We start from the raw sequence: 24,678 nt of genomic DNA, 5'->3' as shown, positions 1-24,678 counted from the left end.
TCATTTGAATAAGGTAGTGTTCACCAGATTTTTCGACCATCAAGTATGATTTCCCCCCTTTCCATATCCTATTCCTTGAATGTCAGTCACCAAGTCCAGCTCACACTCAAGGGGCTTGACGATTAAGCTCTACCTCCAGGAGGGGAAAGTATTTACTAATGTTATTTGGAATTCTCCTAAGGATTATTGGTCCCTTCTCTCTCATTTATTTATTCATTCAATCATTTACTTATATCAGTATAGACTCAACTACTCTTATTTGATACTTTGGGTTAGAGTCCAGTATCACACTATTTATTTTGTTGCTCAAATTGTTCCAGCTTAGGCCATTGGAAGCTCTTTTAGGTTGGCTCCTCTGTCTCTTTGACATTCCCTCATCCTTTTGATTTTTGAGCATGTCCTTGCTTTCTGGCTCACAGCTCATCTTTCATTCTCTTTGTCCCATCACTATAATTAGCCATTTCTCTAAGGAGTCCTGGTTTCTTTTACTGGGGAATGGTATTTATTTATTATTTTATTGAGGTCACATTGGTTTATAATATTGTGTAAATTTCAGGTGTACATCATTATATTTCAGCTTCTATATGGACCGTACTGTGTTCACCATCAAAAGTCTAGTTTCCATCTGTCACCATACACATGCCCCTTTACCCCTTTCGCCTTTCCCCTCCCCATTCCCCTATAGTAACTACCAGTCTGTTCTCCATATCTATGTGTTTGTTTATCTTCCACATATAAGTGAAATCATACAGTATTTGTCTTTCTCTGCCTGACGACTTGTGCTTAGCATAATACACTTAAAGTCCATCCATGTTGCAAAATTTCATCATTTTTATGGCTGATTATTATTCCACTGTGTGTGTGTGTGTGTGTGTATCACATCTTCTTTATCCATTCATCCACTGATGGGCACTTAGGTTGCTTCCCAGTCTTGGTTATTGTGAATAATGCTGCAATGAACATAGGGGTGCAAATATCTTTCTGAATTAGTGTTTTCATGTTCTTTGGATAAACACTCAGAGTGGAATAGCTGTATCATATGGTTTTTCTATTTTTAATTTTTGGAGAAACAGAGATGGTATTTAGAAACCAATATCTGGGTGTTGGGTGTGCTCATTGCTACTGGGTATCACTGCTTCTAGGCCCTCTCATGAGACAGGGCTAGGAGATATATATTATATATACTAACTCATATCTGTATCTTTGTATATATCCACATGTATGTGTGTGTCTGTGTATATATACGTAGGTGCTCTGGACTGAATTGTGTCTCCCCAAAATTCATATTTTGAAGCCTTAACCCCTAATGTGATGGTATTTGTATTTGGAGATGGTGCCTTTGGGAGGTAATTAGGTTTAGATGAGGTCATGAGGATGGGGCCCTCATGATGGGATTAGTGCCTGTATAAGAACAGACACCAGAGAGCTTGTTTGCTCACTCTCTCTACGATGTAAGAACACCGTGAGAAGGCAGCCATCTGCAAGCCAGGAAGAGAGTTCTTAACAGAACTTGAACATGTTGGCACCCTGATCTAACATTTTCAGGCTCCAGAACTGTGAGAAAATAAATATCTGTGTTAAAGCCACCCAGTCTTTGGTATTTGGTTATGGCAGCCTGAGTAGACTAAGACAATACATAAACATGAGAATATACTAATGTCTCCACCTCAATCTAGTATCACAGCATTCATTCTAGCCTTATATCCTTGCTTATCTTTAATTTCCCTCTATGTCTCTTTTAAATTTATAGACTGTAGGTGTCATGTATTAGTAGCTCTCATGGGGCTGGAGATATATCCTATTTTTTATTTTATTTTATTTTTTTTAAAGATTGGAACCTGGGCTAACAACTGTTGCCAATCTTCCTTTTTTTTTTTTAAGGATTGGCACCTGGGCTAACAACTGTTGCCATCTTTTTTTTTTTCCTGCTTTGTCTCCCCACACCCCCCCTGTACACAGTTGTATATCTTAGTTGCATGTCCTTCTAGATGTGGGATGTGGGACACCACCTCAATGTGGCCTGTCGAGCGGTGCCATGTCCGCGCCCAGGGTCCGAACCCTGGGCCGCCGCAGTGGAGTACGCGAACTTAACCACTCGGCCATGGAGCCGGCCCCTGGAGATATATCTTACTGGAACAGACGTTTACTGTGGATATACATTAGCTTTCTGTGCACACAATACTTCTTTCAAAACTACCATCCATGGACCTACAGAATGCCTTATCCACCATCATGGTATTTTACACAGCATTGCTTCTGATCAAGGAATTTGCTTCACTGCAAATGAAGTATGGCAATGGGCCCATGCCCATGGAATTCACTGATCTTACCATATCCCCCATCATCTTGAAGTAGCTATCTTGGTTGAACAGTAGAACGGTCTTTGAAGACTCAGCTACAGTGCAAACTAGGAGGCAATACCTTATGGGGCTGGGGAAAGATCCTCCAGGGTGCTCTAAACATGTTCCAAATCAGTGTCCAACATGTGGTGCTGTTTTTTTCATAGCCAGGATTCACAGGTCCAGGAAAGAAAGGATGGAAATGAGAGTGGCTCCACTCACTATTACCTTAAGTGATCCATTAGCAAAATTTCAATTCCCTTCCTCATGACCTCAGGGCCTGTTGGTCTAGAGGTCTTCACTCCAAAGGGAGAAATGCTTCCATGAGGAGACACAACAATGATTCCACTGAACTGGAAGCTGACACTGCTGCGAGGCCACATTGGGTTCCTCATGCCTCTGAATTAACAGGCAAAGTTCAGCTTGTACAGTAACAGGCTGGGGTTGTTGATCATAATTATCAAGAGGGAAATGGGTTGCTACTACACAACAGAGGTAAGTAAGAGTATGTCTGGAATACAGGAGATCCCTTAGAGTGTCTATTAGTACTGTCTCCTATGATTATAGTCAATGGGAAGCTACAAAAATCCAATCAGCTATGACTGCTAATAGCCCAGCCCCTTCAGCAATGGTGGTTTGAGTCACCCCACCAGACAAAGAACCATGACCAGGTGAAGTATTTGCTGACAGCAAGGGGTAGTGGAATGGATAGTGGAAGAAAGTAGTTATAAATATCAGCTACAGCCATGTGGCCAGTTGCAGAGATCAGGACTGTAATAGTTATGAGTATTTCTTCCTTACACTATTATGGATAGTTTTATATATGTATATTAACCAAATATTTTTGTTTACTTTCCTCTTTTAGCCCTTTATCATATAACATAAGATGCATTAACATAATTAACTTTCCATCACAGCATTGAAATTACAGGATATCAAGGAAGAGTGACCATCCTCTAAGGACTTCACATCCTCTCTGGGGAATGAGTTAGCATGCTTTCAGTTATGTGGGATACTTGTATCATGTAAGGTGAAAGTATGCCTTTTTTATTACCTTTATTTAGAGATTAAGTATGGTTTAAGAAGATGTGTATGGGTGCCAGGTTGACAAGGGGTGGGCTGTGATGGTCTTTTTTATACATCAACTTGGCTAGGCTACAGCGCCCAGGTAACCAATTAAACACTAATCTAGGTGTTGCTCTGAAGGTATTTTGCAGATGTGATTAAAATCTATAAAATCTTAGGTAACCTGGATGGGCCCGATTGAATTTCTTGAAAAGTCTTAAAAGCACAGCTGAGTCTTCCCTGAAAAAGAAGAAGCCTCTGCTGTGGATAGCAGGTTCAGTCTGTACCTGAGAGTTCTCTTGCTGACAGCTTGCCTTATGGACTTCAGACTTGCCTAGCATAAGCCAATTCCTTGCAATACATCTCATAATATATATCTCCTATGGTTCCGTTTCTCTGGTTGACCCTGATTAACACAATCCTTCACCAAGCCACATGACATAACAAAGAAAGATTCTTTCTATCAAACAGCCCAGGGCTCAAATTCAAGGTTACAGGATTAAGGCTTGCACACACTGTTTACCAAAGGAGAAAATGCCAAATAGCAAAAGCACACAGAAATCAATCCTCTTCACCACATTTCACACAGCAATGTGAAAAACAAATGAGCTGAGTTCAGTATAAAATCTTCTCTGTAGGATTATCAAAAATTAGCATTGCTTCATATGTAATAGCCGTTCTTCTGAACCGGACGTCCACCTACAACAAACCACCATGGGCTAACCAAGATCACAACCACATCCTCAGACACTTTATGATCAAAAGACGTGCTCAGAAACACAGTCACTATTTCTTTTCATCTTATCTTCAAATAAGCCTCCAGTTACCCTATCTAACCAGGAAGTTTCTACAAACATACTTCTACAAATAAAATAATGCACTTGTTTTTAAACTTCTGTGTTTGTGTTTGTCCTCTGTGTATTCAATTGTCCTGAATCCAAAAATCAATTCTTTAGTACATCCAGGCAGCTAGAAAAGCCAATTGAAGCCACTGCTAATTAAAAATAAAAACCTTTAATGGCATCTAAAAATTTTATATCTTTTTAGAGAGAACTCTTGGGGCTCCTGAAAACAAGAATAAATAAATTGACTTAACAATCACTAGTCTTAACCTTGCTGCCTCCACTCTTTTACAGGTATATAAAAGTCTTGTATGCCAATGGGATGTTTTAGTAAAATGCTTTAGGCTTCAATCTATTTTGTCTTAGCTCTTACTCCCTCTTCCCACTGCAAAATATCTTATGTGCAAATACCTGTTGTATAAATGACAAACAGCAATATGTTTATGGATTCCTTTCATAGAAAAATCTTACATATTTGTAGAAAGAGAAAAGGATCAAAGCCTAGACATATTTTATCAATTAAGTCATAATATCCAGTAAAAATCTCTTGGATTCTACCAAAGATTTGACATGACAACTAAGACTGCAGTTGTAGGCTTCAGACTAATCTCTGTGTATTGGGGCTTGCCAAAAAATTGCTAAAAAAGAAATGATACTTTTTAACCAGCTGATACCTCCAAGCCAGTACTGCTTTTCTCTATCTCCTGGGAAACAACGTTCAGTATCCAAGATGCCACCTCTATTCCATATTGTGACAAGAATCCATATGATTCAGACTGGAACAGGATAGGCAGTCACCATCTAAAAAGAAATCAAACTGCTCTCATTCCAAATAAATCTGGGAATGAGGTTATCAAAGCAAGCTGACTCAAGTGGCAATGAAACTTCCAATTCCCCAATCCCACTAATATTTTTGGCTGGGAAGAAAATTACTTTCACAAAGATTTGTGTGGGTACATTAGAGCGAAGGGCGAAAGCCACCACTATTCTATCCACTTGTGTACAGCATATAAAGCGTAAATGTTTATACACTTTATTATTCAGCTCCTTGTGTTTAACAAGTGGTAGTGCAATACTCTTCATAAAATGTCTCTGGTTTCTATACATCATGCTTTCTACCTGCTGTATTCACATACATACACATCAACATCAGACCCTGGGAAAATGCTATGCAGCCAAATAATCTAACATCCTGAAATCTGTGAATTGCCATCTTAGAAAATATTTATCCCATAAATTCATTATGTACTAAGATGACAAATGTGATTAAAAAATTATCCAAAGCCAAGAACATGTAGATATTACACATGAAGAAGCCAATTCCAAGGATATGCTATACCACACACAAGGGGAATTAGGTTTGTCTTTTTCTATTTCAGTGCCATAAATCTGCAAAATTAGAAAGTATCTGTAGACAATAGCTTGGAGAACCCTAAGTATGTTCAGTCTATTAGCTGTCATTTAAAAACCAGTGTTTGTGGATAGAGAAGGGAGGTGCCCTAGTATGGAACGTAAGAATGAAGATTTGCTCCTGAAGTCTATGTAAGGTCAAGCTAAGGCCTGGATAGAACAGGCACAAGATTGGTGATGTGCTACCATCTTCCTTATTGGTTAAATGAAAAAAATGGAAAAGTTGGTTAAAAAATTATATATTTATCACCAACTTATCTGTTTAAAATTGTTGATTATATATAACTTTAAAATTCCAAATTATCATTCACCAGGACACAGGTCTCATAAATAGGATTTGAATAGTATTTTCTCCCACTTGTCTTATCATTGTATCTGTTATGAATACAGAAGGAGATGTCATCTTGGAGAATTAAGTTTGAAAAAGCCATTCCCAAGTAAAGGAAGGAGTAAGAGGGCAGAAGAATCTTGAGGAGGAAGAGAGAAAGGCTGATGCAGTGTGAAAGCAAGCAAAGCTTTGTCTCATTTTTCTTGTTATTATATTTAATTTATTTTGAATATCAAAGAATACTAAAAATAGAGGACAATTTTTTAAAAAGTTTTAGTGAAATAAATTTATATACCATAAAATTCACCCATTTAAAGCTATTCTTAGTAAGTTTAAAATTGTGCAACCATCACCACAATCTAATTTCAGTTCCAACAACCTCAAAAGAAACCTCCAGCTTACTTGCAGTTGCTCCTCATTCCCAGCCCCTGCACTAGGCAATCAATAATTTACATCCTTTATCTTTAGATTTGTCTTTTCTGGACATTTCTTATAAATGGAAAGGTACAATTCATGGTCTTTTGTACGATCTTCTTTCAGTTAGCATGTTCTCAAGGTTCATCCATGTTGTAGCATGTACTAGTACTTTGTTCCTTTTTATTGCCAAATATTCCATTGTACGGATATACGACATTTTGTTTATCCATTCACCAGTTGCTGGACATTTAGCTTGTCTCCACTTTGCAGCTACGATGAATAATGCTGCTGCGAGCATTCACACAGAAGTCTTTGTGGGTGTATGTTACCTAGGAGTGGAATTGCTGGGTCATGTGGTAATTCTATGTTCAAGTGATAATTTTTATATTTATCAAAAAGGTAAAGGATTTAAAAAGATTGAAATGTGGGTCTAGAGGAAAGTACCACAGAGGAAACAGGTTTTTATTTTATTTGTTGTCGTTAGTGCCATCAAGTCGATTCCAGCTCCTAGAGACCCTGGGTACAGCAGAGGAGAATCCTGCCCGGTCTTTTTGGGCCATGCTCTCACCTTCAGGCATTATATCAGACAATGCTTCTCTGCTATTCAAAGGATTTTCATGGCCAAGTTTTTCAGAAGTGGGTGGCCAGGTCCTTCTTTCTATAGTCAGGTTTTAGTCTGGAAGCTCCGCAGAAACATGTCCACCATCAGTGACCCTGCTGGTATTTGCAATACCAGTGGCATAGCTTTCAGAACCACAGCAACAAGCAGCCACCACAGTATGACAAACAACAGATGGATGGTGTGGTTCCCTGACCAGAAATGAACCTGGGCCGTGGAGGAGAGAGAGTCAAATCTTAACCACTAGATCACCAGGGTTGGCTTTTTATATTATAGCTCAAAAAATTTGACAGAGGATAGCAAAATCACTGTCTGATCCCTGAAAATTTCTATATTATTGAAGCTATGTAACAATGAATTAATAGCAAACATTTTTCTCATCTTACTTTATTATACTTTATACTGCAAGGTTTCTGAGCCCAATTTTACAATTTGATGATTTCTAGTGTGTCTAAGGTAGACAACAGTGAGCCCCACCCATGTTAATCAGTCACGTTGTTAAAGACCTTTGAAAGAGAAATTGGAGAAATGTTCTATTTTTGCATGAGCAATTCTTTAGGCCAAAAGGTTATCTATGAGTTTCAAAGAGCAAAGAAATGAAGAGAAGTTAGAAGGCAGGGGGAGATAATCAGAAGGCGATTTGCTGTGCCAATTATCACGAATTATTAAAAATAATTATAAAATGATATTACCAATTGATCACTGAAGTGGCTCTAGAAATTTGCATTCCTACCAGCAGTGTATCAAAGTACCAGTTTCCCTACATCCTTGTTAACACTTGATATTATTAAACTTTTCAATTTTGCCAAATTATTGATTTAAAACTGGCATCTTTTTGTTATTTTCAACATTCATTTTTCCAAGATTAGTTGTGAAAAGATTTTATATACATATTGGCTATTTGGGTTTACTCTTTTGAGAGTTGCCTATTTGGGGTAGTTTATCTCATCAATTAGAGGAAATTTCTACATTACGGATGCAATACTTCTTATATATCATCTTTTGATGACTTCTTCTTATATATTCCCTTGAGGTTATTTCAAGTATCTCTATCTTCTTCCCAGATGCTATCCTTACTGTCACCTTTCTTAGTAGATGATCTCCCTTCATACTGTACTGAGAAGATTGAGATTTTTAAAAAATCCATCCCACAAACATTTTATGAGCACCTATGATATGGTGAACATACAGTCTTTATAACATATAGAAAATATGTTATAACATATCATATTTAACAAGAAAGTTATGATCCATGGACTCATGAAGCTTAAAGTGGAGTGGTGGTTTGTGGGACTTCAGAGTACTGTAACAGGGAAGGATGGGAGACACACGCTTTACATAGGATGATCAGGAAAGTACCCCTCAGGAGATGATATTTAAACTCTCATCTAAAGAAGTTAACACAAGGAAGAACAGGATTAAGAGTGTTAAAGGCAGCTACAGGTATGATGCAGCATGTACTGGAAGCTGAAAGAGGACCAAGGCCAATGCAGTTAAAACATAGGATGCAAGGAAGAAAGTGCAAAGTCAAGATAGGAGAACATAAAGGGCCCTAAAGTCCATGGTAAGAAGTTCAAATTTTAAGTAAAGTGGGGTAGGGGTCACTAAACATTTAAGAAGGAGAGTGGAATGAGATGAGGCAAGCAGAAGCCAGGTCATGTAGAACACTTTAAGACAGTTAAGGAGTTAGATTTTATTTTACAAGCATTGAGGAGTCTTTGGCAAGGAAGCAGACTGCTATTTTTAAATGATCTTTCCAGCTGTTGTGGAAAATGGATTGTAGAGGGGGTAAGAACATAATTAAATAAAGTAGACCACTTAGGAAACCTCTGCAGAAGCCCAGGCTTGAACTATGGTGGGAGGAATGTATACATTTTGGAGGTAGAATAGAAACAAAATAACACACTTACAATTATTTGGGAGGGGGAAGGGAAGGAAAGAGAGAAATCAAGGGCATTTTTCAACTTGAGTGGCTAGTAACATTTGTTAATATGGAGAAGACTGGGGATGGGTGACTATGGAGTGGGTGGTGGAAAAGGGCAAAAAGATTTCTGTTCTAGCTTTGATATCTCTGAGATATCTATTAGACAGTCCAGTGGACATCTTGTGTAGACAATAAGATCCGTGGATTTAATGATTGGAGGAAAGGTCAGGCCTATGGAAATCCATTTGGCAGTCATCAGCATATGGATGATATGTAAAGCCAAGGGCCTAGATAAGGTCACATAGGAAGAATGGATAGAAACACAAAAGAAGAGGTAGGGCTAGCTACAAGCAGAGAAAGAGAAGCCAAGTACAAATAACTGAGCAGCTGACAAGCAATTTGAACTGATTCCCCCACCTTCGCTAGGACTGTGCTCCATCAATTATTCATTTGCTGCAGTCTCTTCCTTCATTAGCCACTTCCCCAAGATTATAAAAATGTTTAGGTCATTCCTACCCTTAAAATTATATTTCCTCAACCAAATTTCTTTCCAAGGTACCATTTCTGCTTTTCCTCCTTTGTTTCCCTGACACTGCACCAGCCAGCTTCTTTGTCAAATTTTCATATTGTCACTCTTATTCTTTTAGATTCCCACATGTCAGTATTTCCTAAAGTTCTATTTACATTTCTCTAAACTTTTTCTCGGAAATGAATATCCATTCTCTCAGGTGCAACACCAATGAAGATGACTCTGATCTTCAATTTCTCTTAGGAGATATACATCCAAATATCTACTTATATACTAGATATCTATGCCCAGAAATCCACTCTGTTCAATAATCATGAACTGTTAGAGATGGAAAAAACTCAGCAAAGATCCAGTTTAACTCTCTCATTTGCAGACAAGGAGACTGAGGCACATAGCATTATCTTCAAGCCCCATGGCTAATTACTGGAAAGACTAAAACCTGGCATTCTTGGCTCTTATTCCAATGGTCTTCAAAATCAAATTTATCATCTTCATCACAAAATAGTTCTTTTCCCTGACTTTTTTATTCTTCCAATCACACTGGTCCAAAACCTTTGAATTGATATTTAAACTCTTTTATAATATAACCTAATTAACTAGTTTAATCTTTAGTTTCATTTTCCCTTAACTCTTCTGGTCGAACTTACTGCTATGCCCCTCATATACTGTGTGATTTCCATCCTCTACTCAGATTCTCTGTCTTCCACCCCAAGAAACACACACACACACACATACACAGAAACATCCATAGATAGCCCTAGCCTATCAAAATTCTATCCTATCTTTTAGGACTTATCTCAAATATTACCTTTTCCAAAAACTTTTTATTAATTTCTTTGGATTTCTCTTATAACCCTTATATTCCATATAGATAATAAATATCTGTTTATATGCCTTACTCTACTATTAGAGTAGAAGGTACTCTACTATTAGTGTGAAGGTATCTACTATTAGTGTGAAGGTAGAGGCTTCTCTGAATCTCCCACAGTATTTAGCAAGCCAGTTATATATTTTTTATAATAGATGCTTAATAGAAACTTTTGTTGAATTGCTCAGTATTATATGAAAACACAAAATTGGTCAGATTTTTAGAAATCTGCAGAATTACAAAACTAATATTAATTTATAAGGGTCATCTTTGCATAGCCAACAAACAAACATCAAACAAACTAACTAAAAAACAAGCCAGAGAACTTACAAGCAATCAGAGTTGCTGTGACTGTTTGAGTCATTACCATCTTTGATGTGATAATTATCTTCCAATGGTTTGGCTCAGCTGTGCCCTACTATTTGCTCTTATTCGTCATTAAGGCCTCACGTATTATTTATTCTCATTCTATAGCATTTAGGCAGGAAGGCAGCAATGTAAGCTCCCTTGACTGTGATTCTTCCCATAGATAATAGAAAATAAATTGCAATTAGATTTTGGTAATTGTATATAATTAACTCAAAATGAGCTGTTAATTATAAAAAATATGTTTTTCACTTCCTCATTATCTCATTTATTTTAGTTCCAAAGTCTTAATGCCTCACTTGAGTAAGTTTAATATTTTAAATACACAGAGTATTTTTAATACTAAGATAATTTAAATTTCCAAATAAACGAAATTTAGCTTAAAATTAAATTTTATCTGGGGAGTTCTACTGGCAAAATCAAAGAGCCTGCAAGGTAGAAAGAAGGTCATTTCCCATAACAATTCCTGATTATATTTTCTAAAATCAGCAGATATTTTTGCTTAAATAATTCCACAAAGGGTACTCAAATCTGTAGAGTAGTCTCCTTTGACCCATCTCTACCTCTTTCTGGGGTTCAACATCACTTCCACAGCCAAATGAATCAACGAGACAAATGAACTCATTGTCTTTACTTCTTTTAATCTCACATAAGATTAAATAATTGAAGGGTGGTTGAGCGAGAATTCGTGGCTTTCCAATGACTGTCTGTCAGAGTTTGGAAGCAGTTGCCAGGGTTTATTCAAACTCTTGTAATGTATATTAACATTTTAAAAGGTCTATGGTCTTATCAAAGGCATATTAGGAAAGCTTTTTTTGGAAGCATGCATAATCTTACCTTATTTTTGTCATAATTATTTGAATATAAGACCTGCATGCCCAGATGCACCTAAACTTTAAAACATGTCTCTCTCTTAGACTGAAGCACGAGTTTCCAAAGCATTCACTACACCTACCTGAAGAGCAGCGATAAAAACTTTCATAAATTGCAAGTCAGAGTATGAATTGCTACAACCTTTTGGGAAAGAAAACTGGCATGGACTATTGTAATTTATAATTGTAAATTACATAAAAATAGCCTTTGACCTAGCAACTGCATCTTTGGGAATTTATCTTAAAAAAAAAAAAGTACCAGAACACAAGAATTTAAGTACAGTCATGCTTATTATAGCATTTTGTGTAGCAGTAAAGAACCTGAAACAATTCGACTCTCCAACAACAGAAGTGCTGAATAAGTTAAAGTGTATATGGAAACCATGGACAGTTATGCATTTTTAAGAAATGAGTTATTAGTATTTGTATTAGTTTTCTATTGTTGCTATAACAAATTACCACAAATCTAGTGGCTTAAACAACAGATTTATTATTCTATAGTTCTGTGGGTCAGAAGTCTGACATGGGTCTGACTGGGCTACCACTGAGGTATGGGCAGGGCTATGTTCCTTTCTGGACGCTCTAGGGGAAAATCTGTTTCCTTGCTTATTTGGGTTGTTGGCAGAATTCAATTCCTTGCAGTTGGAGGACTGGGGTCCCCATTTCCTTGTTGGCTGTCAGATGAGGACTGCTCGGAGCTTCTAGAGCTACTTGCATTCCTTGGCTTGTGACCTCCTTCCTTCATCTTCAGAGCCAGCAAGGGCAGGTTGTCATTCTCATGCTTCAAATCTCTCCTCCTTCCATCTCATCTCTCTGATCTAGCAAAGAAAGGTTCTCTGCTTTTTGGGACTCATGTGATTAGACTAAGCCCACCTAGATAATCCAGGATAATCCCCCCATCTCAAAGTCTGCTCCCTTGAACATACCTGCAAAGTCCCTGTGCTGTGTAAGGTAACACATTTAGAGGTTCCAGGGATTAGAGCACAGACATCTTTGAGGACAATTATTTTGCTTACCACAGTCCTATAGCTAAAAACCTAATAAATGACCATTAGGCACTAGTAAATGGAAAAAAAAAAAGATTAACAAGTAATGTGTTCAGTTTTATCTCAAATATAGATACTGTATACACATGTAAGACTAAAGTAAGGTATAGAAGGATATACATTAGGGTGCTAACACTAATTCAGCCAAGACAACCAGGATAAAGAATAGAAGAGAGAACAAAAGATGACTGATCTTGGGGCTGGCCCTGTGGCTGAGTGGTTAAGCTTGGACGCTCTGCTTTGGCGGCCCAGAGCTTCGCCAGTTCCGATCCTGGGTGTGGACATGGCTCATGAGGCCACGTTGAGGCGGCATCCCACATGCTACAACTAGAAGAACCCACAACTAAAATATACAACTATGTACTAGGGGGATTTGGGGAGAAAAAGCAAAAAAAGAAAAAAAAAAGATGACTGATCTTTTCTTGATGTGTCTTTGGATGTTTTACATTTTATGAGAAAATGCTTTTCTTTTGAAATTTAGAAAAAGTTTAATTACAAAATAAGATAAATGATGAAACAAAATGTATAATATAAATATGTATCACATACTCCTAAAGAAATAAGATCTAGCAAGCATATACTAAGATTACCTCTAGATAATGAGATATGGGTATGTTTTATTTTCTTTTGGCCTAACCACATTTTACATTTTTTTCTACTATAGGCAAGCAAGTAAATACAGAAAGATATAGATAAATACAAGTAGCATTAAGAATAAGAAATTATTTTAAATTAAAAACAAATATAATAAAAAGTTCTTATATATCAACTAAAGAAGAAATACAGTGACTCTACATAAAAAATATAGATATAGTCAGGAAACGAAAATTCTACAAAGAAACACAAAGGGTTAATAAACGCATAGAAAAATATTCACCCTAATTGAATACTGAACAACTGCAAATTACAATACGATTCTATTTTTCCACCTATTAAACTGCCAAATATTGCTTAATTATACAAATCAACATTGGAGAGCCAATTTACATGGTTGACTAAAAACAAACTTCTATTACCTTCTGACATCTCTCAAAAATAATAGTAAAACAATAAAAAAAAGACTTTAAACTATGTGATTGCAAAGAGAGGAAGGAGAGAAAGTAGAAAGGACAACAAAGAAGAGATGTCACAAAATTTTAGAAGCATAGAAATCAGATGTGTAAGTTCAAACTCAATCAGTCAACTAGAAAAATCAAAACTGAAATCTCTACTGGCTGGGGCAGAGGAAGGGGTTAAGCTGAAACATGCCTGAGAACTCCTGAATGGTTCAGGAATTGGAGGAACCAAGCAGGAATGCAGGTGGGACTGAAAGCAGGACTGGTTGAAAGGCTGCACAGCAGTAAAAATCCAAGATGCCTTCCTCTATCTCCAGAGACAGTGAACTCTCTCTCTCTCTCCATCTTTTTTTTTTTTTAAACATTGGCACCTGTGCTAACAACGGTTGCCAATCTTCTTTTTTGTTTTTTTCCTTCTTCTTCTCCCAAAAGCCCCCGGGTACATAGTTGTATATTTGAGTTGTGAGTGCCTCTGGTTGTGCTGTGTGGGACGCCGCCTCAGCATGGCCTGATGAGCAGTGCCACATCCATGCCCAGGATCTGAACTAGCAAAACCAGGAGCGGCCGAAGCGGAGCGCACAAACTTAACCACTCAGCTACGGGGCTGGCCCCTCTCACCACCCTAAGAAGATTGGAGGCTTACTCCCCTGGAGAGGTTGAACCAGAATGACTCTGGTCTTGGGGGTCTGAAATAGGCTGAAGATAGAAATACCATACAGTTAAAAAGGTTATTAAGTGAAAGCCTACATAATGAGCGATGGGTCCCATTCCTCTTACTCTACCAGACTCCCCACATTAGCAGCCAAGCTTACATAATACCCCATCTCTTTTTCCCATTTAAGCAGATTACCCTTAGGGAAACTAAGCACCACCTCAATAGAAAAGACCTACAGATACTAACAGGCAGAGCGTCCCCAAGGTTCCTACCTGATCACCCCACAGTGAAGTTCATCAATTGACAAGCCCTGCTTATAACTTTCAGTAGCCTTTCACTGCTTTGTTCATAATATAAACGGATCATCAGACATTTGTAGGAAAAAAACAAACTTGAACTTGGTTAAAATAAAGACAATGCACCAGAAAAGAAAACTTTAAAAACTAGTATTAATATCCTTAGAGATAAGAAAATATATTGCATATATAAAAAAAGCATGGGTTATTATTTTAAAAAAGACATTGAGAGAATAAAGTGTTCTTGGAAATTATAGTAGTAAAAAAAATCAACAGAAGGGTTGAAAAGTAAAGTTCAGGAAATCTTTTAGAAAATAGAAAAAAGAGACAAATACGAAAGACAGAGAAAAATAAGAAAGAGACGATTTCAAGAGATTCAACATCTGATGAATACAGTTCTGGAAAGAAAGAATAAAAAAAATGAAATGGGGAAAACTGACAAAATTTCCCCAAACTGAAGAAAGTTTATCAATTAAGAGAGTCCACTGATTACTCAGCATAATGAATAAAAAAAGGCTAAACTAATGCACATCACCATTAATTTTTAGAACAATGCTGAGAAAGACAAGTTCCTAAGAGAGTCCATGGAGAATAGGTCACATAAGAAATGTAAAGAATCAAATTGCATCAACTTGTTCTTCTTCTCTTTTTTTTGATCTTCCAAAAGCTTTCCATTCCTTTTTTTAAATTTATTTTTTAATTGCAGTAACATTGGTTTATAACACTATATAAATTCCAGGTATACATAGTAATATATTTTGAATTCTGTGTAGATTACATCATGTTCACCAACCAAAGACTAACTACAATCCATCACCACACATATGTGCCTAATCACCTCTTTTGCCCTCCCCTTTTCCCCTTTCTCCTCTGGTAATCACTAATCCAATCTCTGCTGCTACGTATTTGTTTGTCATTGTTTTTATTTTCTACTTATGAGTGAGATCATACAGTATTTATTTTCTCCCTCTGACTTATTTCACTTAGCATAATACCTTCAAGGTCCATCCATGTTGTCACAAATGGCCGGATTTCATCATTTCTTACGGCTGAATAGTATTCCATTGTGTATATATACCACATCTTCTTTAGCCATTTGTCCCTTGTTGGGCACCTAGGTCACTTGCAAGTCTTGGCTATTGTGAATAATGCTGTGATGAACACAAGTGTGCAAGCATCTTTACGCATTCATGTTTTCAAGTTCTTTGGATAAATACCCAGCAGTGGAATAGCTGGATTATATGGTAGATCTACTCAATTTTCTGAGAATACTCCATACTGTTTTCCATAGTGGCTGCCCCAGTTTGTACTCCCACCAGCAGTGTACGACGGTTCCCTTCTCTCCACATCCTCTCCAAAACTTCTTGTTTCCTGTCTTGACATTATAGCCATTCTGATGCGAGTCAGGTGATATCTCATTGTAGTTTTGATTTCCATCTCCCTGATTGTTAATGACGTTGAACATTGTTTCATGTGCCTGTTGGCCATCTGTATATCTTCTTTGGAGAAATTTCTGTTCAGATCTTTTGCCTGTCTTTTAATTGGGTTGTTGAGATGTATGAGTTCTTTGTATATTTTGGATATTAACCCCTTATCTGATATACGGTTTGCAAATATATTCTCCCAATTGTTAGGTTGTCTTTTCATCTTGCTGATGGTTTCCTTTGCTGTGCAGAAGGTTTTTAGTTTGATGCAGTCCCATTTGTTTATTTTTTCTATTGTTTCCCTTGCCCAGGCAGACATGGTATTTGAAAAAATGCTGCTAAGACCAATGTTGAAGAGCATACTGCCTATGTTTTCTTCTAGAAGTTTCATGGTTTCAGATCTTACATTCAAGACTTTAATTCATTTTGTGTTGATTTTTGTGCATGGTATAAGATAATGGTGTTCTTTCATGCTTTTGCATGTGGCTGTCCAGTTTTCCCAACACCATTTATTGAAGAGACTCTCCTTTTTCCATTGTATGTTCTTGCCTCTTCTGTCAAAAATTAGTTGTCCCTACATGTGTGGGTTTATTTCTGGGGGTCTTGATTCTGTTCCATTGTTCTGTGTGTTGCACCAACTTCTTAATGAAAACACTAAAAACTAGAAGATAATGGAACGCAACCTTCAGTCTCTTCTGAGGAAAAGTAATTATCATCCAAGAATTCCCTATGCAGCCAAACTATACATTAAATGTGAAGACATATGTAAGATAATTTTCAAAGATATGAGGTCTCAAAAAATTATAGCCTCTGTACTTCCTCTCAGCAAGCTATTGAAGGACATGTTTCAGGAAGATGAATATAAACTAAAAAGAGGACATGTGATCCATCTAAAGGGGAATAAAACACAGAAAAGAAGTGAAGAAAACTTCTAGGATGATGGATAAGGGAAATTTCAGGATGAAATCCCTAGACAGTAAGCCTAAAGAACAACCAATTCAGACTAGAGTGGAATTATGAAGAGGTCCAGGAGGTACATCTTAAAACAAATAAACAAACAAACAAACAAACAAAAAAGAAAAAGGGGAAAAAAAGCAAAAAATGAAAACAATGAAGAGATATGATAACAACATATATCTGAATAGACTCAGAGAATTATACTTTCTTGGTGAGTTTGGGAATGACAAGAAATGAGAATGTTAAGTTGCAAGAGGCCAGAAATTTTTGTTTTGTGTACTGCTATATTCCTCAAAAATCTAGAATGTGCCTAGAAACTGGTGGGAAACTATAAATATTTGAGTCAATTAATAAATGAATGAGTACAGAGAAAGCTAAATAAGCCATTTCTAAGCTCTAGAGAAAACAATTTATTATATAAAAGTTAAACATAATTTAATAATCATAAAATCATAAATAATAAATGAATAAATAAAACAAATTTAATAATCAGTACATGGCTCAGCTGTGTATAAAATATCTACAGTATGATTGTGAACATATTGTGGTACAGCTATGTTGAGAGGATAGAAGACAGGAAATAGCATGTGTGTGGGTATGTATGTTAGAGAGACAGGAGAGGTGAAGAGGGAAGAAGGAAGGAAGGGCGGGAAAAAGGAAGAAAAGAGGGAGAGAGCAAATAAATGGTTATCTGTGAGAGCTAAATCTCATCTTTCATAGCAGAAAGTCAATACGTAATGCCTACATAAGTGTGATACTTAGAAATATTCATATAAATAGAATAAACAGATAAAAGAGGAAACATCTAAAATAGTCAAAACTTCTTTTCTCTAAAGAATGGAAATGGGAGTAGGAAGGAGTTGTAGAGGAGGCTGCTATTTTGCATAAGTCTTGTTGAACTCATCGAACTTTTAAACTATATGCTTGATTTCAATAGTAACAACAATTAAATTAAAAATAGGGGGCCACCCGGTGGCCAAGTGGTTAAGTTCGTGCGCTCTCCTTCAGTAGCCCAGGGTTTCTCTGGTTTGGATCCTGGGTGCAGACATGGCACCGCTCATCAGGCCATGCTGAGGTGGCATCCTACATAGCACAACCAGAGGGACCTACAACTAGAATATACAACTATGTGCTGGGGGAGCTTTGGGAGGAAGAAGAAGAAGAAGAAGAAGAAAAAGTAAGATTGGTAACAGATGTTAACTCAGGCACCAATCTTAAATAAATTATGGCAAGTCACAAAAAGACAAATACTGTATGATTCCACTTATATGAAGTATCTAGAGTAATCAAACTTATAGAAACATAAAATAGAATGGTGGTTGCCAGGGGCTGTGGATAGGGGAAAATGGGTATAGAGTTTCAGTTTTGCAAGATAAAAAAGTCCTGGAGATTGGTTGCACAACAATGGGAATATACTTAATATTTCTCAAGTGTACACTAAAACAATGGTTGAGATGGTGAACTTTATGTTATGTATAATTTACCACAATTAAAAAAATAAATTATGGTCCAGCCCCGGTTGCCTGGTGGTTAAGATCTATGTGCTCTGCTTCAGTAGCCTGGGTTCAGTTCCTGGAGGTGGACCTATAGCACTTGCCTGTCAGTAGCCATGCTGTGCTGGCGGCTCACATACAAAAAGAGGAAGATTGGCAGCAAATGTTAGCTCAGGGCAAATCTTCCTCAGCAAAAAAAGCCCCAAGAAATCCCCCCCAAAAACCTAACTAACTAACTAAATAATGGCAAAATTATGCTGAAATGAGAATTCTTGGGTTCTGCTCCTGATACGAGCTGAGTAGCTCCTATAGGACAAAACCTCCCACAGATAGCAACTATGAACTCTAGGAGAAAAAAAAAAAAAACCTAAATGCACCGAAAAGTGGCCAAAACCAGGTAGAAATTGTAAGAGGATCAGCACTGGAAAGAAGAGAGTGGCATTGGGAGAGTTCTCATTTTTTTCTAACGGCTGTTAGCTGAGGGGCAGGATTAATGAACCAGAGGACAGAATTTGGGCTGACCAAAGCAGCTGAAAGAATGAAGGCCTCAAATTCTGTGTGATAATCGTGCCAGTTCTGGCTGACCCTTGGACTACACATGAAAAGGCAGAATCAAGTATCCCAACTAAAGCAAAAGAACTCAACAGTGCTTATCACTGCCACTTACTCCAGGGAGATAGAAGTTGGAACCTGAGTTCAGTCTAGTTAACTGTCTGCTAACACAAAAAATTAACATTGTTCAGAAAATATAACTGAATTCCAGAGTCATTCCAAATGACCAGGAAACAACCCAAAATTACCAGACAAAGGAATAGGAAAACATGACCTATACTTAAAAGAAAAGTTGATCAATGGAGACAAATCCCAAGATGACCCAGGTGTTAAAATTAGAAGACAAGGATTTTAAAGAAATAATATGCTCACAATGAATAAAATAGAAAACTTCAGCAGAGAAATAGAAGTTATCACAAAGATCCAAAGGGAAATTCTAAAACTGGAAAATTCACTATCTGAAATTTTAAAACATTACCGTATGGTCTTACCAGCAGATTGAAAATAACAGAAGAGTTGATAAATTGAGGATAAATCAATAGAAATTATCTAATATAAAGAACAGAGAAAAAAAAAGATTTAAAAAAATTAGCAGAGTCAGGGACCTGTGGAACAATATCTAAAGGTCTAATATAGATGTAAACAAAGTCCCAAAAGGAGAAGAGAAAGAGAATAGGGAAAAAATGTATATTTGAAAAAAATAATGGCCAAAACTTCTTCAAATTTCATGGAAAGAGAATTCTCAAACATGGCTTTGGAGGTGTAAATTGATTTAACTTTTATGGAAAGCAACTTGGCAGTGTGAATCAACAATCTTAAAAGTATTCATATATACTTTGAGCTAGTAGGTTCCACTTATAGGAAGCTATACTAAGGAAATAGGCAGAGATAAAGCAAAAAATTTATTTACAGAAATGTTATTCAAGCCATAATTTATAATAGTAAAATCTTATATTAGCCAATAACAAGCTAATAAATATTGAGTAACAGCTGTCACACAATATTTGTTGAATGAATTAATACCAAGTTTCATAAAATATTTAATGACATCAGAAAATAAGATACAATAAAGAAGCAAAACATAAAATTCTGTATAAGCATAATCCCTATTACTCAATATAGACTATAGTATTATAAAAGAAAGGTAGAAAGGGGAAAAGAGTTCAAAGGATTGTCTCTGAATGGTAGGAGTATGAATGATTTTTATGTTCTTCTTTACACTTTTCTATATTTTTCAAAATTTTATAATGTGAACATATTTATTCATATCATCAGAAAACTGGTTTCACTGATATGAAGCCAAAAATGTATACCAAATATATCCTTAATATCTGTGTCCTACTTATTCTTGTCTTCACCCACTGCTCAAGTTTACCTTGGTCCAGAGTCATTCCCATTCATATCCAGATTGGGCTCTTGGGGTTTAGTAAGCTCTTTATGAGCAACCCGTTCTCTTGACTCAAATACAGCTTGAGTTCTTAACCTGTAAAAATAAATTTGACACAGAAATAGAACACACAATCCTAAACTTTGTATGAAACTACAAAGGAGCCCGAACAGCTAAAGCAACATTGAGAAAGAAGAACAAAACTGGAGGTATCAGGCTCCCTGGTTTCAAATTACATTACCAAGCTATAGTAATCAGAACAGTATGGTACTGGCATAAAAATAGACACATAGATGAATGGAACAGAACAGAGAGTCCAGAAATAAACCCACGCACGTACGGTCAATTAATTTACAATAAAGGAGCCAAGAATATACAATGGGGAAAGGACAGTCTCTTCAATAAATGGTTTTGGGAAAACTGAACAGCCACATGCAAAAGAATGAAACTAGACCACTATCTTACACATTACACAAAAATTAACTCAAAATGGATTAAAGACTTGGATCTAAGACCTGAAACTATACAACTCCTACAGGAAAATATAGGCAGTAAGCTCCTTGACATCCATCTTGATGACGATTTTTTGGATCTGATACCAAAAGCAACAAAGGCAAAAATAAACAAGTGGGGATGTTTGTTTAAAAAATAAACATCATTATTTTAAAAATAAACATCAAACTAAAGAGCTTTGGCATAACAAAGGAAACCATCAACAAAATGAAAAGGCAACCTACCAAATGGGAGAAAATGTTTGCAAATCATCTATCTGTTAAGGGGTTAATATCCAAAGTATATAAGGAACTCATACAACTCAACAGCAAAAAAGTCCCCAAACAATCTGATTTATAAATGGGCATAGGATCTGAATAGACATTTTTCCAAAGAAGACATACAGATGGCCAACAGGTACATGAAAAGATGCTCAACATCACTAATCATCAGGGAAATGCAAATCAAAATTACAATGAGATATCACCTCACACCAGTTAGAATGGCTATTATAAAAAAGACAAAAAATAACAAGTGCTGGTGAGGATGTGAGAAAAGGGTACCCTTATGCAGTATTGGTGGGAATGTAAATTGGTGGAGCCACTATGGAAAACAGTATGGAGGTTCCTCAAAAAACTAAAAATAGAACTACCATATGACCCAGCAATTCCACTTATGGTATTTGTCCAAAGAAAATGAAAACACTAATTAAAAAAGATATATGCACCCCCATGTTCACTGGAGCAATATTTACAATAGCTAAGACATGGAAACAACCTAAATGTTCATTGGTGTGTGAATGGATAAAGAAAAGGTGGCATGTACACACAATTAACTATTATTCAGCCATAAAAAGGAAGGAAATCTTGCCATTTGGGACAACATGGATAAACCTGGAGGGCATTATGCTAAATGAAATAAGTCCAATAGAAAAGATAAAATACCAAACGATCTCACTTACATGTGGAATCAAAAAAAACCAAAAGCCAACAAAAATTTGAGCTCATGGATACAGAGAACAAATTGATGGTTGCCTGAGGCAGAGGGTAGGGGACAGGCAAAATGGGTAAGATGGTCAAAAGGTACACATCTCCAGTTACAAAATAAGTCAAGGGGATGTAACGTACAGCATGGTGACTGTAGTTAATCATACTCTATTGCACACTTGAAAGTAGCTAGGAGAGTGGATGTTGAAAGTTCTCACCGCAAGAAAAAAAATATTTTTTGGAATTATGTATGGTGACAGATGTTAACTTGCCTGTTGTTATAATCTTTTTGCAATGTATACAAATATTGAATCATTATGTTGTACACCTGAAACTAAAATAATGTTATATGTCAATTATACCTCAATAAAATATATATAGACAATAAATACATAAATTAATTAATTAATTTAGAGAATTTCTAATCCCGTAGCAGCTAAGAAACTGAATGGTACCTCTTGGAAGATTAGAATCTTCCAAGCTAGACTCTCAACAATAATTTTCAAATTAAAATTCAATCTGTCAAAAATAAATGAGTACTTCCTAAATACACAAAAATAAACACAAATCACTTTCACAGGAATTCAAATTTTCTTTATTTATAGAAAAGTGGGGAAGACTGAGTTGGTTGGAATAACATTTAAAAACTCAACATTATAGATGCTTCAGAACTTTAAGCTCCTAATTAGAAATTTAAAGCTTCTCTTTAACCACAGCTAAGCAAGTGTATTTTGATTACCAGAGTCTAAGTGGGAATTCTAGTAATGCTAATTATCTCTGACCCTGCCCAACATATCCACAGGAGGCACCTACTTCTCATACTGACAATTCAAAGAGCTGGGGCTACATTTGACTAACCAACATATTTTCTCAGGGTCACAGGAAAATTCCTTAAAGGAATAGGAAGAAATTGTATCCGTCAATGCTAACTTAGTCCCACTCTTACTGTACTGAGGAGGGAAGGCAGTTAAAGAAATTAGCATGAAGTTTTTCTACTAGGAGTTTCAGTGGCAATTAATAACTGGCATCAAATATGTGACCTTTACTACCCATTTTCTCAGTTTTTTAGAAATGTTCTCTGGTTCAGTTTTAGAAATGAAATCCATCCAAGTATATTCTTTAACTATGAGATAAAACCATCAAGAAGTAAAATATTGTTAAAACAGCACTGTCATTTCCATCATTGTTAAAAGACATTCTTACAATTGCAACTAACTATGTACAGTGATATAAAAAGAGAAGTATGTAGATTAACCACTTTCTAGGAACTTAAAGTTTAATAATATTTGGTAGCGACACACAGGTAGGGAGGTAAATGCAGAGAACAGGAGTAGCTATACTTATATCAGACAAAATAGACACATCAGGGGGTCAGGCCCGTGGCCGAGTGGTTAAGTTTGCACACTCTGCTTTGGCGGCCTGGAGTTTTGCTGGTTCAAATCCTGGGCGCAGGCATGGCGCAGCTCATCAGGCCATGCTGAGGTGGCATCCCACATGCCACAACTAGAAGGACCCACAACTAAAAATACACAACTATGTACTTGGGGGATTTGGGAGAAAAAAAAAAAAGAAAAAGAAAATCTTTAAAAAAAAATAGACAAATCAAAAATTGCAAAAAGAGAAAATCATTATATAATAATAAAGGGGTCAATTCATCACCAGGCTATAACAGTTGTAAATATATATGCATCCAACATTGCTGTTATGAGCCATCAAGTTGGCTCCGACTCCTGGTGACGCTATAAATGAGTAATGTCTACAATGTCCTATACTCAACAGTCCTACTGAGCTTCTGTAGACTCATTCCTATGGCTTCCTCTATAGAGTCAATCCATCTCATATTTGGTCTTCTTTTCCCGCTTCCTTCTACTTTTCCCAGCATTATTATCTTTTCCAAAGAATCCTGCCTTCTCATGATGTGCCCAAAGCAGGACAGCCTCAGTTTTATCATTTTTGCCTCCAGTGATATTTCAGACTTAATTTGCTCTAAGATCCACTTGCTCATCTTTTTGGCAATCCAGGGTTTCTGTGGAGCTCTCCTCTAATGCCATATTTCAATGAATCAGCCTTCTTCACTGTCCAGCTTTCGCACCCATACACAGTAATTGGGAATAAGAGGGTGTGGATAATCTTGGCCATGATCTTTAGCGACACTTTCTTACACTTGATGATCTTTCCTAATTTTTTCATTGCTGCCCTTCCAAGTCTGTTTTTTCTTGATTTCTTGGCTGCAGTCTCCATTTAAATTGATGACAGGTAAATAAAATCTTTAGCAATTTCAATGTCTTCATTGTCTACGTTAAAGTTGTGTAGCTCTTCTGTAGTCATGATTTTTGTCTTCTTGATGTTCAAATGCAGCCCTGCTTGGGCACTTTCTTCTTTCACTTTTGTCAGAAGTTGTTTCAAGTTACTGCTGCTTTCTGCCAGTAAGATGGTATCATCTGCATATCTTAGATTGTTAATATTTCTTCCACCAATTTTCACTCCTACATCTGAATCTAGCCCAGTTTTTTTCATATGATATGTTCTGTGTACACAGTAAACAGAGAAGGATAAAATGCACCCTTGCCTGACCCCTTTGCTTATAGGAAACCATTCTTTCCTTCCATATTCTGTACCAACAGTGGCTTCTTGTCCACAAGACAGGTTATGCATCAAGACAATCAGGTGCTAAGGCGTGACCATTTCTTTTAGAGCAGCCCACAGCTTTTGATGATGCATGCATTCAAAGGCTTTGCTGTAGTCTGTAAAACACG

The 24,678-nt window shown here is 36.7% G+C and overlaps 1 protein-coding gene across 20 annotated transcripts in view; it reads right to left on the bottom strand.

Moving 5' to 3' along the window:
• Positions 1 to 24,678, bottom strand: part of KIAA1328 (KIAA1328 ortholog) — a 342,578-nt gene that overhangs the window by 90,843 nt on the left and 227,057 nt on the right. For 9 of the 20 annotated variants that reach the window (XM_005612850.4, XM_014727689.3, XM_023648260.2 and 6 more), the window contains one exon: positions 20,433 to 20,540. The exons of the other annotated variants lie outside the window; for them this stretch is intronic. In XM_005612850.4, the coding sequence (XP_005612907.2) occupies positions 20,433 to 20,540 (108 nt within the window). The remainder of the gene's footprint in view (positions 1 to 20,432; positions 20,541 to 24,678) is intronic. 20 annotated transcript variants of the gene reach the window in all.

Source organism: Equus caballus, chromosome 8 (genome assembly GCF_041296265.1).
Source record: "Equus caballus isolate H_3958 breed thoroughbred chromosome 8, TB-T2T, whole genome shotgun sequence".
NCBI classification, from domain to species: domain Eukaryota; kingdom Metazoa; phylum Chordata; class Mammalia; order Perissodactyla; family Equidae; genus Equus; species Equus caballus.
This window is presented reverse-complemented; position numbering and strand designations above follow the sequence as displayed.